At 30.1% G+C, this 14935-nt stretch overlaps 2 protein-coding genes and 1 long non-coding RNA gene across 3 annotated transcripts in view; 1 reads left to right on the top strand and 2 right to left on the bottom strand.

The window, feature by feature from the left end:
- LOC149892806 (uncharacterized) overlaps positions 1 to 14935 on the top strand; it is a 133905-nt gene that overhangs the window by 97962 nt on the left and 21008 nt on the right. The window lies entirely within an intron of this gene.
- LOC145188000 (uncharacterized) lies at positions 2740 to 4696 on the bottom strand. Its single transcript, XM_080064549.2, has 2 exons — positions 4261 to 4696; positions 2740 to 4127 (listed from the first exon to the last, which is right to left on the bottom strand). Exons 1-2 carry the CDS (start codon positions 4373 to 4375, stop codon positions 2962 to 2964), a joined length of 1281 nt encoding a protein of 426 aa, XP_079920675.2. The 5' UTR covers positions 4376 to 4696; the 3' UTR covers positions 2740 to 2961.
- On the bottom strand, positions 7363 to 13479 carry LOC145187389 (T-complex protein 1 subunit alpha-like). The gene is made up of 11 exons (XM_090085978.1): positions 13308 to 13479; positions 10863 to 10948; positions 10508 to 10636; positions 10170 to 10267; positions 9615 to 9907; positions 9356 to 9482; positions 8939 to 9114; positions 8716 to 8839; positions 8161 to 8353; positions 7854 to 8017; positions 7363 to 7670 (listed from the first exon to the last, which is right to left on the bottom strand). Exons 1-11 carry the CDS (start codon positions 13366 to 13368, stop codon positions 7463 to 7465), a joined length of 1659 nt encoding a protein of 552 aa, XP_089942104.1. The 5' UTR covers positions 13369 to 13479; the 3' UTR covers positions 7363 to 7462.

The raw sequence follows: 14935 nt of genomic DNA, 5'->3' as shown, positions 1-14935 counted from the left end.
GAAGTGCGTAAACAGTTACATTCAGGATACATTGCAATATTTACAAGTTTTAGTTCCCAATATAAACAATTTCGCGTTAATTCATGTAAAAATGATTTGACATTTTTAGAATAGATATTATCTTGTTTCTTCTTATCAAGAACTGATAAATATTTTCTTTTTTTTTTTTTTTTTAATTTTTTTTTTTTTTTTTTGAAATAAGCAACTTATAAAATTTAATTTCATGTATTTTAATTTGTTAATCGTTAGAACTTTAATTTCATGTATTTTAATTTGTTATTCGTTAAAAAGTTATTAGTGATAATTTTAAAATCGAAAAATTTGAAAAAGATTCTGCTTTAAGGTTAAAAACACGCAAACAAAATACAAAGTCTTTATTCGTTTTTACTGACAAAGAACACATGAAGGAAGTTGACAAAAAGCTAATAAACGGTTATGAAAAGTTTTAAGCTGGGACGGTAATGAGTGAGTTTATGAAGTTAGTTAGGGTAACGGATAAGCAACTAAGTGACGATGGTTAAACACCCCAAAGAAGATGGGGTTATGGAAAGATCATGTAAAAGTATATCCATGATTAAACATTATGGAATGGTATTAAATTTTGGAATGACGGTAAAATAGATCAACTAAATTTGTGCTTTTTATACGAGTCACTTAAAAGTCAAATCAATAAATTCCATTTTTTCACTTTTTTTAAATTTGTCAAAACACTTGAGCAACTTTATATCCGTAATGAATTTCCCTAATAAAAAGGATTAACAACACTTAAACGAAAAAAAAAAATTGTACTTTAAAGGGAATTTTAAAAAATGATGTGAATTAATTTCACGTCTGGTTTTATGAACTTAATCAATTTGGCAAATGACCGGCTCAATTATTTGCATCGCCCAATACTTCAGCGTTGAATAGTTATCTTGGATTATATATGAACGTAACATAATGACATTAAAATAGACCAACAGAATGCGCTCATACATATTTGTGAAATATTTTATAACAGTTAAAATTAAATGTACAATTAGAGTTTTGACAACTTGCACTTTTTTTTAAACATAAACGCACCTAATGGACTAACTTTACACAATTTTTTGGAACAAAATTAGTTTAAATTATTTCCTCTTAAAGAACTTTTTTCCAAAAATATGTTTGAGATGCTATTATTAGACCTAGATTAGAAAAAATAGCTTCAAGTAATTTCGTGTGAAATATTTTTGTGGAAAAGTTTCTTTTGACGGAAAGATTTCGCTTTGAGGAAATTAGTCTACGGTATGCGACAAAATTATTCACACCTTATTATAAATTATGTTTTAGCAACAAAACATAAAACAAATTGATTTAAATAATTTGAATAGATACTAAAATAAAAATGGTTACAGCAACATTTATAATTTAAACTAAAGTATTTGTAAAACTAAATCTACAATATTTGTAAAAATAATTGGATTGATATACGGACTTTAGGCGAGCCAATCCAATAATTCTGTTTCATTTTTTTTTCGAAATATACATTGGCAATGCTACTGGTATGTTTCGGATCATCTTCTTGTTGAAAAACAAATTGGCCTGGTTATCCTAATATATTGACGAAGGCCATTAGGTTGTTTCGTAAAATATTTACATTTCCAGCTCCAGTTAAATTCTCTTTAATTTGAACTAAGCTACTAACTTCATTTTAACTGAAAAAGCCCCAAACAATATCATTACCGCCACCCTTGTTTGATGGTTGCTTTTACAATTTTTTTTTGTCCAAAGATTTTCCTTTTCTTTTCCGTATTTTTGGTCATTTTTTGGAATTCTTTAGTTCGAATTTACTTTCATCGAACCATAAAGCTGATTTCCAAAAATCGAGTGGCTTTTAAAACTAATTTTTTGCAAAGACAAGAAGTTTTATTCATTCTCGAAATGAAAGGTTTTTTTTTAAGACACGGGACCCGAAAAACCCTGCAGAGCAAACTCTACGTTGAATTGTTTGTTCAGAAATGTTCATGCTTAGTTTCTCTTTAATAGCTCTGGCAAAAATAACAGGCTCTCGCTTTACTTCTCGTACAACTCGTTCTCCGTTTTTATTTGTTTTCGCAATACCTACTTATCATTTATTTACTCTTAACAAGTGAATAAGTCTCGGTGTGTACGTCATTTTTCGGTGTTTACGTTTTTTCGCTGTTTTTAGCTTTACTAACCTTTTTGCACATAACATTGGATAATTATATGTAAAACATTAAATTTCTCTTTGAAGAAAATCTGAACCCGAAACTATAAACCATTTAAAAATATAAACTTTTTTAAAAATGTGACTTTTGTTAAAAACATTCAATTTTATCAATCTTCAATTTGAAGTGTTTTAGGTCAATGAATCTCTTTTTGAAAGGACACAAGTATTAGATACTCGATGAGGACTTTCTGTAGATTTACATTTGTGACAAAACCCTAAGAGAAGAATTCAAGGTTGGAGATGAATTCTCATAAGAAACTTAACCAAAATTTATCCGAAAAAAACTGAGAAAAAAAAGACTTTTACTTCTGAACGCAAAAAAATACCAAAAATATATCAGTACATCAAAAACACACTTTCGACTTCCAAAGTGTTATCACCAAAACTTGAATTATTTTAAAATTCATTTTAGCCCCATAATCTTTATTATTGCTAAGTTATTTTTGTAAAGTTTACTTTTGGAGTTGGTATAATATTTTGATTTAGACTTAAAGGTGGGATACTCCGGTTCTGCAAATTACACATTCTTGACTAAAATAATTTAATGTAATAGAAATCATTTTACTTTAATGCAATTTCAGAAAACAAGATCCAACAAAAACTTATCCAAAAATATAAATACATCGTCATTTCAAACTTTTCTTTAACAAACATGTTTATAAAACTCATTTATATGTCTAAATTTAGAACCAAATGCAATTTCCTTATTATCATTTTTTAAGAAATTTGACAGAATGGTTTTTAAAAATCTATTGTTTCTTTTCTTTATTTTCATCAACCATCCCTTCTTTTGTATATTCGTGTTCTCGTTTCAAAAACATGTGCATGTAGAAAATTCGAGAAAATATAAACTTTAAGCCAAATAGCAAATTACGAACACTTCGATATACAATGTCTCTGATAAGATAAACTTGCGCCCGAAGTGGGTCTAAGCTTCCAAGGCTAATTTCAGAAGCAAAGCGTTGATAAATAGTTGTATTAGCAATCATACTCCAGGTGTCTTTAATAAAAACAGTGACCATCTTGCACAAGTTAACAGCAGGCTGAAACAAAGGCTGCAAAGCTAAAGACATAGATTTAGCTAAACGCACAACAGGTTCACATAAGGCAGTAATAACATTGGCAACACTACGTAAGGGTTTAAAGATTTGAGCTAGAGCATTATACAAGGGGTATATTAAAAGATATATGGGCTTCATATACGTCCACCAGTAAGTAGATAAGATATCCGCATAGGTATCTAGCAATCGAAACCAATCAGTCAGCAGATCCAGGTAAAATACAAAAAAATCAATTATAGGTTGCATATACCTTTGAATAAAGGACACATGTTTATGAAGCTGCCAAACTGCCCAACATAAAGTTAACATTGTATATATCACAATTAAATATTCAAAAACTTGGCGAACTGTACAAGAATACCATTTAGCAGGGATATAGTTTACCCATTCAGGAAGACCCTCTCTAATTTTATTAGGTAATTGCACATCTTTTTCAAGACCTTTTTTGTGCTGCTCTTGAATGTGTAAACGTTCTTTTAGTTTTGCTACTTTGACACGATGCAACAAATTTTTAATCTCATTGGCATATGATACATCAAATGTCGCTTTAACCATACATGATTCTTGTTTAATTGACCCATAAATAGCTTTTTCCATTGAGTCTGTTTCCTCTTTTGGCTTGATTTCAAGCGGGGGTAAAATTTTCCAAGCAATTAAAGGATTATGACACTCAATCAGTAACCGACAAGTTATTGTATCCCAACTACCAAATTTGGAAGTAACACGAAGGTCAGCTGCTGTAATATCAGAGCATTCAAGGGTAGTGTACTTACATTTGTCACCAACTAAGTTATCACGTTCAGGAACTTTGAAAAACAATGTGCTTGATGACCCATCATGCAACAATGAACAAACTTAAAACACAAATAATTACAAGCTAAAATCATAAAATTTATCAAGGACCAATTTCAGAACATACAAACTCTCAGAGTTCAACGTTTATTTATATATATTATTGATATTTTAAAATCTGACTACGTATATTACCTGGAAGGGGAATGCTGGAATTAGGTGAATTTTGATCTTGTTGAAGATTTTGTGAATGATTTTTATAATGATATATTCCACTCTTAAGAGTCATTACAGGTATTTCGCAAGACATTTTCTTATCAACTAAAGCTAGTAATAGTAATAGTAACTTGTTACATGATTATTAACTCGATAAAGCTAAGAACACGAGTACTATTTCACTTTATTGCAGATTATGAAAGATAGTCGTTTTAAATGAAGAAATACCAAATCATTTTTAGTATTGACCAACGCGAAAAAATACTGTAACTGATATTCTATTTCTTAGCAATTCGTAATTAAAGAAGCAAAGCTACATGTTTTGAAATTGAGTTCAGCGTAAGTTAATGTTAGCGATTAAACTTATGCTCTAATTCTACATCTTAACATGGTTTCCATCATGATTTCGATAAGCGTTAAAAGCTGTTTGCAAAGTCAGAAGTTACTTTAAACCTCGTTTGCGACAAATGTTTTTATTGTGTTAACCGCGATATTTATAAAACTCATTCCGTCTACAGTTGCGAATTTTTAATTCATTTCTGAAATCAATTACTGACAGCTAAGAATTTTCGTTTTAATTTCCCGGCAAAACGAATAATAACGAATAAATTAAGTTTAAAATAATTCCTATATATAATAAACATAAAAAAGTTGTAAAGTAGCAGAAAAATGTGGCTTTTACGCTACTTTTATTTTTAAGTCTCCTTTTTAGTCGTCTATGCTTTTTTTTAGTTAGTCATCGATGTTTTTGCTATTACTTTTGCTTATCAATATCAACCCAAAGTTGTCTGTTTTAAAAAAAACAAGCGTGCATTTTTTTTTTTTTTTTAATGCATAAATAACCATGCCACGTGCAAACGTTTAGTGGTGATTGTAACTTTTTTTATTATAGACGTCAACTATTCTCTCCCCAAACCTTCAAAGGCAATAAGGGTTGATTGATGATATATATTTACTAGATATCTAACTCGAGCCTCCGCAGTGAAGCAAATTTTTTGCCAGCCTGAAATGACGCAATTATAATTAAAAGCAAAACAAAAATGAAGCTTTGTCAGTTTAAATAAAACGGCTACCGGCATTAAAAGTTTTAAAAACTTGCTTCACTTTTTCTAACGGAATTTTTCTGAAGTTAGACATCTAGTTAATATATATCATTGGGGTTGATTATATAAGGCACTGGTGCTTTTCCAAATTTTAAGATATCAGACAGTCATACTTTGTTTTCTGGATTAGGTCCTCATTTATTTTCATTTTGATTTTGTGTTTTTCCATGAAAGCCTTTACGGAATAATAAATGCTCACTCAATTCAGTATTAATTGGTTATGATATTTTTACAATTTTTACATTTTTATATTTTTACAATTGCCGAGGGAGTCCTGCACCTGGTTTGTGAGTTAATTTGCTTGTTGCTTGATCTTCCAAATATCTGTACCAGCTCACAGTGGTCAGAAAAGCTATTTTGCGCAAAAATGGAAAAAAATTAAGTTTGGTGAAAAGTTTTTTGGTAATTTTTAAAAGTTAAAAAAGATTTTACATGAATTTTAAAAGAAAAATCTTATGTCAGCAATAGAAGAATAAAAAGCCATAGAAAAAAAGCAAACATGTGAGCCATAGGAAATGAACTGTTTGACTTTTAGGCCTACAAAACGTGTCAAAAATATTAGTAATTTTTAGGAGTCATCAAGAGATCACCTGAGAAGGTTCTTTCTTTCCTATTTCACAGCGACTTCACCAAGGAATAGGATTGCTAAATGAACAAAAGATCCGAAAGCAATTCAAGCATTAGGCCTAACTACACTCAAGTCCCAGGTACGAAAAAGCTTTGCCGACTTTGCTGGATGCCGATGGATTGCTTCTGCAAGAACTCAGTGCTGAAGTTCCTCTTCAAAGCCTCCAAGTATCACACTGTTACCCATATTCTACAAAAGATGATTTTCTTGCCAAATTCTTTTAAAACATTCCGCTGGTCAGATGGTTATCACTTCTACGAACTCTTCACAAAATTTTCAAGGATGGAAAAGCAATTATTGGTCAGCGCCCTCTTCCGATTGGTCTCACAAATGAACAGGCTTTTGAGGCAAACAATAAATTTGCAGAAACTTCACCACCACACCACAACAGGAAGACATCCTAGAGGAATGTAGTTCAAGAGACTTTTCACAGACTGATGGACATTAGCGATCCTGTCATTCAGGACACAAATCCGAGTTGGACTCCTGGGTGAAAGCAAGAAAGTCACTTTCACCTCAAATTCTAGTTTTGCTGAAGGCTTCCCAAGAACCTACTTTTTGTGTCTCAAACTCAAACACCAAAACTGAGAACTCTTCAGATTGATTCGATAATAGGCAGTGTTTCCGGATCAAACTTTTTTCGGTAATTTATTTTTACTGCTTTTTTCTCCTGAGAAGTGGCAAAAGTTGGTAAATATTTAAGATTTGAAACTTAATGTTTAAATCTAGGCTGGTTTTTTGGTTTTAGAAAGATTTTTTAAATTGAGCTTCGATTGGGATCGATCGAATCGTGATAATCGAATCAATGATCGAATGATGAATCGAATTGATGATCGAATCATTGTAAAAAGTCCAAAGGACTGCCAACAACAATGTAAGGGTACATCAAAGTAGTAAATTAGGTTATATTCAAACTTTATGGTGCCTCAAACAACAAATTCTTGCATGTTTAGTATGATTCGTACTTTAAATATATTATTTCATTAAAATTTAAATGTTTTTTTCAAAACTGATGGAAAATATTTTTTCATTCTTATTTTGAATCTATTTTTTGATGTCAGCACTTAATAAAGATCAGAAAGTTGGTTTTTTTTTCTTCTTAAAAATGGCGACAATTTCATAAAACTCGAGGGTTTGTTGAAAATGAACCTAACGCTCATTAGGAAGTAAAAAATCAAATATGGGATTTTGTAAAAGTAAAAAATCACGTATGGGACTATGACTTCAGTGTTTATCTGTTAGAGAGAGAATTTCACTTGAGAGAGCTGATTAGAAGAAAAACTTATCGAGGGCGCTTTTTTCGCTTAAATTACAGACGCCACCTTTCCAACACAAAAAGAAGTCATAGAATTCGTATTGACTATTTAGCAGTTATGACTTATAATTACACGAGAACGTTAAAAAAAAGTATAAGGTTTTTCATTAAATAAAGATTTTTGAAAACATTCTTTTAAAGACGTCCTGCAGCACGCGCATTTTGATAGGTATTTGCGTTTTCCTTTTTGTTTGGCTCGATATTAACAAGGTCATCAATACGTAGTATAGTAATGGCAGCTTCTGTGGCAAACTTTAAGCATTTAATTTTACTCATAGTTGGCTCTAAAACGCCCGCTTTTTTGTTGTCTCGTACTACGCCGTTAACCAAGTCTAAACCGATCCTTAAAAAACAAAACGATTTGTTAACTGCATATGCAACAGTAACTCAGATACAAACGTTAAAGAGATTTACATTAGGCGATTAAAAGATAATAATCATGAACCGCAATATTTAAATCTTTTTAACGTGTTGTGTTTATGCCGTTCGAACTTCGTCAAATAGAGAAAGAGTAAACCAAACATACCATTTAAGATGACTTTTATCTGCTTGAACTTGGGAAGCGTTGTGATATGCCCGTAACTTAGCAACCAGATCAACTGAATCTTTTGCCGCATTAACGGTAAGGGTTTTAGGGATGACAAGGAGGGAGTTAGCAAACTCAGCTATGGCCAGCTGCTCCCGAGACGACTATAACATAAAATTCTCTTAAATGTTAAAACACTTAAAATTCTTACATTTTTTTTTAAAAAAATTTATTTCAATGCTCTAAATATTTTTCTTTTTTAATTTTTTTTTTCTAAATCTAGAAAAGGGTTTAAAATTCCACTAACCAACGAAGTTGCAAAATTTTCTAAATATATCGACAAAGCTGTTTCAACAGCTCCACCACCAGAAACGATGGATTTTGATTCCAAAACTCTTTTCAAAATACAAAGAGCGTCGTGAATAGACCGTTCCATTTCGTCAACCATGTAGTCATTGGCACCACGCAATATAATTGATGCTGCTGCTTTGGTTTTTGGACTAAAAGTTATCAAATTAAAGGTCTTAACTTTTTAGAACTTTAGAAAAAAAAAAAAAAAAAGTAAAAAGAGATCTATGTGGCTCGTCACTACTTTAGAATATTAATCTTCAAATCTAAATATTTTTCCTTGGAAAAGAAAACATTAAATTCAGACTTTTTGTTAAAGTTTCCTAAAATAACTACTTATGCTCTTTGTACTTCCCAGATCAATTGATGAATTTAAATCCAACTCGTAGGACATGATGACGTGTTGACTTTGAAGTTACTGCAACTTTTTTGATGAGCGATTTGTAAACTTTGCAATTTTTGTTGATAATGGAAAGTAACTCTGAGTTAAAATTATGAAATAGGGTGTACATACTTTTTTATCAAAATTAATTCATCGTCACAAATTCTCTCTTGGCTGACTTCCTCAGCATGACCAAGAAGAGATGCATCAAAACTTTCTTCGCCCTCCAAATTTGCCAGAGATAAACAAACAGTACCTAAAAATAATTGATTTAATTTAAAAAAAAAATTATTTTGAAGATTAATTCCAAAAAAAGTGTTTTGGAAATTTCTTAAAGAGCATAAGTTAAACATACCACCAGTTGATCTAGCAATTCTTTTTAAGTCAATTTTCTTTACTCTGCGGACTACCATTACCTTTGCTTCAACAAAGTACTTCATACAAAGATCATCAACACCACCAGATAACAAAATAACATTGGCACCTGTATCGATGATTTTCACAATCCTTTCTTTTGTTATATCCATCTCCCTAACAGAAAAAAATGATTACATATTTAACTAAATATTTGAGATACATAGAGGATCTTAACTTAATATTTGGCAGCAATAAATCATATAAACTACATTTTAAATTTGACAAAATAAAATTAAAATAATAATAATAATAAAGGACATTGCATTTTTATATTGTTTAATATTAAGGAGGAACCAAAAAAAAAAGCTGATTTTTAAGATAAAAATTCACAAATACCACAACAAAAAACAGTTACCTTTGGCGAACTGCATCCAATTTTTCAGGATCACTTATAAGAACTTGAACTCCCATATGCATTTTAGCTTTCTGTAAACTCATATCTAACAGGGCAATACGAGCTCCTTCAATTTTTTTAGGCATACCTAAAACCAATAAAATGTTTGGAAAAATACAGGAAAAGTAAGATGGCACAAAAACCAGTACACGAGCATCTTGTACTACAAAAATGCTAGAACTAACCAACATGACAACAATTTTAAAGCATAAAAGTTAACCTTCACATGCAACAGTGCAATTAAGGGCATAACCAGGAACAGATACTGTTTCTTTCATGTTCCCTCCGTGAGCTTTTAATATGTTAATAGATTTAATAGGGACTACAGTTTGTCCTTTGCTGTCTGTCCGTTTTACAGCTAACGCAGCATCAAGAAGCATATTAGCAAAGAAGTCTGAATCAACACCTACTAATTTTGAAGACATAGAAGTCTTTGCACAGTTTAACATAGCCTCTCTATCAAGTTCGGTAGTTTTTATAGCAAGATTTTCCTGAATATACTTGCAAGCTTCTCTGCAAAAAAAAATATTTTTAAATGAGTTTATATTAAATTTAAAAAGTATTAAAAAATTTACAAATAATTTTTTAAAAAAATTTAAACCATTATCTTATAGTTAACAACTTTTTTTTTAATTTAAAAAATTGTTAATTATAAGATATTTACTTTAAAATTGTTACTAATTATAAATTTAGGCTGAATATATATTTTTTAAACATTAAAAAACATAAAAATAAAGCGATTTAATAAAAACAGAGAGGCTTTAAAAAAACTTACCGACAAGCTATCCTATATCCACTTATTATGATAGTTGGGTGTACTTTGTATTTAATCAAGGTGCTGGCATTTTTTAAAAGCTCAGCAGCAATGATAACCTAAACCATTGAAGCTAATATAGTCATGAAACTGATACTTTGAGCACAAGTGTGCATAGATTATGTATTAAAATTTTTTAAGAATAAAACTGTACAATAAAGATTTGAAATTTAAAGTAAACTCTTACAACAAATAACCTGTCATGCTTTAAAACTATTTCAGAAATATAATCAAAAAAAATTAAACCATTTATTCATTGATACAAGAAAGAAAAAGAAACTAAAAAAACAACAACTCACTACTGAGGTTGTTCCATCCCCAACTTCCTGGTCTTGCAAATGTGCAAGTTCACATAATATTTTTGCGGCAGGGTGTTCAACATCAAGAAGTTTCAAAATAGTTGCGCCATCATTTGTTATTGTAACATCCTAATAAATCAATTAATTTTTTGAAAAACTCAGAAATATTTTGCTAAAGTGAGTGTTTACTAGCAGTTAGAAGATGATGAGCTATAAAACATAAAAGCAATTAAGATCCACACAAAATTTTTCTTGCTTAACATTGACTTTAATTCTTTTATATTTTACTATTACATCTGTTATACTATTTAGCTAGAAGACTAATATCACATGTTTTAATTATTTAAAGACTTACACCAATATCATCCACTAACATTTTATCGAGTCCAACAGGTCCAAGGGAGGACTTCACTATATTAGCGATAGAGCATGCAGCCATAACTAAACAAAATGTAATAAACAATAATTAATAAAAACGTTACACATCTGGTACCCCCAAAATAATGAATGATGACTTAAAAGACATAGTCGTTAAAAAAGAACATTGCGGTTTTGGTTTGTCTAATTTGCATGCTTTGATTCATTTCTTTTGAGTACTTGTTAATAACAAATATTCATTGAAGATTGGGATGAATTAATCATCTATGTTTTTACTCAAATGCAAATGATGGATAATACTCAAACTCCAAAATTCATGCATTTTTGTTGAATCTTTTTGCTTAACATATCCACAAACATTCATAAAAACAGGGTAGTTACAGAAATTTATAAAAGATATTAAAAAGCACTTAGTTAAATTTAACTAAATACTTCTAATATCTCCTATAAATATTCATTTGTTTGTACTGTTTAAAGTTTTAATATTTAATATATTTTAAATAAGATTTCAAAAAGCAAAGAGATTTTTCAAAAGCAGTTATTTGATTACACTTGTTATGCAAATGTGTATCCAGAACAAAAAAGCTTTCTGGAATATTTAGAGTCACTCTAAAAACTTGGCAAAAGAGGTAATATAGTAAGCATTATTTCTTGTAGAATTTTGTTATATGCTATATTTGAATAAAGAAGTTAATTACTTCTGCTCAGTCCATTTTTAATTGACCAAATCAAGATCAATTTTCTGGGTAAACAGAGTTAAGTCTGACTGGATGAACCAACATTTTTATGATTGCATTCAATCTCTTTGACAATTTGGGGATAGGGTACTACATCTCTCAATTCAAACCAGATTCTGTTTGGTGGGTTGTACAATATAATGATAAGAGGACTTTTTGGTGGACCACATCAGTGTTTTGAAGGATGCAGACATAAAAATTCATTTGATCTGAAAACAAGTAGTGATATCAAAAAGAGCAGCAGTAATTTTAATAATTACTTCCTATAGTAGTCTAAAATAATACTTTATTGTTGATCCTTGGATGTCTTTTTTTCAAATATCTATTTAGTTTTTGCAGGTTGTTTTCTTTATTAAAGAAATCTATTAACAGATTATTCCAAGGTTATGGGCAAAACTGTAAAAAAGAGCTTTAAGAAGACCTAAAAACTAAACATTTGTTTAAAAACAAATGTACATGTTTTGCAGACTTTTTATGCACCAACTGACTTGAATTCTATGAAGTTATAAATTAATAGAATACCTTAAATGTAATGTTTTTGTAAAACTGCAGTCTTCTATGCAGTTTCAGATCTTTTCTTTTTTAAGAATCCTAAAAAAACTGCAAGTTTAGGCTACTTCAGGTCTGCCAGTTCATGGAACTTGCAGACCTGATTGTACTCTACTTTCTTGAATTAGGAGTTGGATAACAATTCTTTTTTTCATACAGTGCTAAATTCAGGCAAAATTATTTGCACAAAGAGGCACTTAATTTAAAATTAGTTGGAAACCAATTGATAAACCTAGCACATTTGCATTTGGTTTAAACAATCTTCATAGAACAAATTTTTTTTTGTTGTTGTTGTTGTAGCCACCACTATTTTGGTTTTTACACAAATAAACAAAAACTTATAATTCTTAAAATATAAACTTAACACTACCATACATACATACATACATACATACATACATACATACATACATACATACATACATACATACATACATACATACATTACATACATTTATACATTACATACATACATACATACATACATACATACATACATACATACATACATACATACATACATACATACATACATACATACATACATACATACATACATACATTACATACATACATACATAAACATAAATATGGAAAAAATTTTAAAGATCATTTACAGTAGTCTAATGTTTAGTGGTTTGTTTCTAATTACAATATGTTTGGAATAGTTTAAATAAAGTTTTAAAATCATTTTTTTTTTTTAAGCAAGAGTTGAAAATAATTTTATCTATCATCTGGAAATATTCATTCAAAATTAAGGAACATTCTTTGAAGTAAAAATTATGCTGTAATGCACAGTATTGCAGTGCATCCCTCCTTACCAGTACAATGAGAAATGTTTTGACTGAATTAAGGACATGTCAAATAGAAACATTACTTTAATCAGACAAACCTGGAATTCAATAATTTCCAGCCCTGACAATGCAGGAAAGGAGTTAATATAACTATTTTCACACAAAAAATTTTATCGGTATAATTATAGCTTCGCACTTGGAGCTTGATTTAATCAGTTTCTTATAATTCCATTAGGGGTTTAAGCCATTTTCAAGCACTCCATAAACAAGTTTTACATTTCTCAGAGACCAATTGTTGGCAATTTTAATTAAGAAATTCTGATAGATTAAAATAAAACAAACCATTCTGTTCTCTGACATCTTTTCCAGTTGTTCTTTCGCCACCCAAAACTAAAGATGCCATTGCTGCTTATTTAAGGGATGTTATATTAACAATTATTGATGATCCGCTTCAGGCAGCTTAAAGTAAAGTTCCAGAACATGCGTTGACTATGGAATAATTTTTACGCAAAATACTTTATTTTGCAGAACCACATAACATCTAGAGTCGACGGACTAAAATGCAAGTCGAAAATGCTGACTTTGGAGGAGAGAAAAATACACTAAAAGATAAAAATTTAGACTGGAAAAGAGTAGTGTAGAGTTGTGCATTTGCATGCATTTTAATAATCTTTGATTCACTCCGATCCAAGATATAAACCTTAATATCTTTAAAGTATACTATGGAAATTAACATAAGAAACGCTAAATTTCTTCAGTTTTTAAAGCAAAAATTTTCACAAATTTTTTTAAAAGACTTTTGAAATATCATACTGCTACTGAATTTTATAATTCAGTAGCAACATGATCTTTCAAAAGCATGGATAATTCTAAGGAAATTTCAAATGAAATTAAAAAAAAATAAATTATAAAGACTGTGGGAAAAAATATCTTGAAGAAAGATTTCTTAACTTTGTGATGTTTCAAATTTAGGAAAAAGTCAAATTTTCAAGAGATATGGTCAGCCCAAAACTGTTGAAACAACTCTCGTACTGGATGATCAAAGGTTACAACAAAAGGCCGATAGACTATTGGTATTCCAAGAATGTTCCTCACGAGGCCAATAGGTTATTGGTATTCCAAAAATACTCCTTAGGAGAATTAAATGCATTAATTTCATGGTGCAAACTGCAGCGTCGATACAACTAAGCGTTTATTACGTCAAAGTAAACGCCGCCGTAACTAAAAACTTAAATAAAATTTCTAATAGATCATATATGGACAGTTAATGACTTGTCGGAAGTCCTTTTCTTTGACAAATCAAAGTTTATGCCATTTAATAGTGACGGAATTGCTTATATCAAACGTCCAGTGGGAGTTAGATTCAATTAAACTTATTAGCTACCTACTTCTAGAGATTGCAGAGCAAATGTTATGGTTTAGAGATATTTCAGTCGTCATATATTCATTTCGTAGAAGGTATTTTACATCAGAGAGTTTATTTAGACATTATGAAGAATGTTATGATGAAAGAAAAAATGAATCGCAAATGGATTTTACAAAAAGATAATTTTTGAAATTAATTTTCATCAAAACTCACTTCAACTTTCGCATGGGGGCCTTTCAAAAAAAAAATTAAAATTTAGTTAACCATTATAATATCTGTGGTTTCTATTATAAGTAAAATTATTATAAAGAACATTTGGCAAAAATTTCAACTGATTTGAGAAAGTTTGTGTAAAGTTATGCTTTAAAAATTGAAAAACTTTTAGTGTTACAAGACTTTGGCACGCGGTAACTTAATAGCGTAATTCAAATGGCAGAGAAAACCGACATGCTGATTTCCATAAACTAGAAAACTATTGGTAGACCAGAAGCCGGACAAACGCAGCATGTTTTCGCTCATGCATGTCATTCATCTCAAGACATAATTTCGCGAATACCAACGATGAATCGTTGTAAATCGTTAATACCAACGATGAATCGTTGTA

This window comes from Hydra viridissima, unplaced genomic scaffold (genome assembly GCF_058129835.1).
Source record: "Hydra viridissima isolate aposymbiotic clone 2 unplaced genomic scaffold, HvirCarnegie_v1 scaffold_1, whole genome shotgun sequence".
Taxonomy (NCBI): Eukaryota; Metazoa; Cnidaria; class Hydrozoa; order Anthoathecata; family Hydridae; genus Hydra; species Hydra viridissima.
Note: the sequence above shows the minus strand (reverse complement) of the source record. Positions and strands in the feature narration are given on the sequence as shown.

What these genes read in the sequence shown, in the direction of transcription:
- LOC145188000 (XM_080064549.2), bottom strand. Translation starts at nt 4,375, where the DNA reads ATGTCTTGCGAAATACCTGTAATGACTCTTAAGAGTGGAATATATCAT. An exon ending in TTCCAGCATTCCCCTTCCAG is followed by an intron (nt 4,128 to 4,260) that starts GTAATATACGTA and finishes TTGTGTTTTAAG; the next exon opens with TTTGTTCATTGTTGCATGAT.
- LOC145187389 (XM_090085978.1), bottom strand. Translation starts at nt 13,368, where the DNA reads ATGGCATCTTTAGTTTTGGGTGGCGAAAGAACAACTGGAAAAGATGTC. An exon ending in TTGCACTGTTGCATGTGAAG is followed by an intron (nt 9,483 to 9,614) that starts GTTAACTTTTAT and finishes TATTGGTTTTAG; the next exon opens with GTATGCCTAAAAAAATTGAA. An exon ending in GAATTAATTTTGATAAAAAA is followed by an intron (nt 8,354 to 8,715) that starts GTATGTACACCC and finishes GATAACTTTTAG; the next exon opens with TCCAAAAACCAAAGCAGCAG.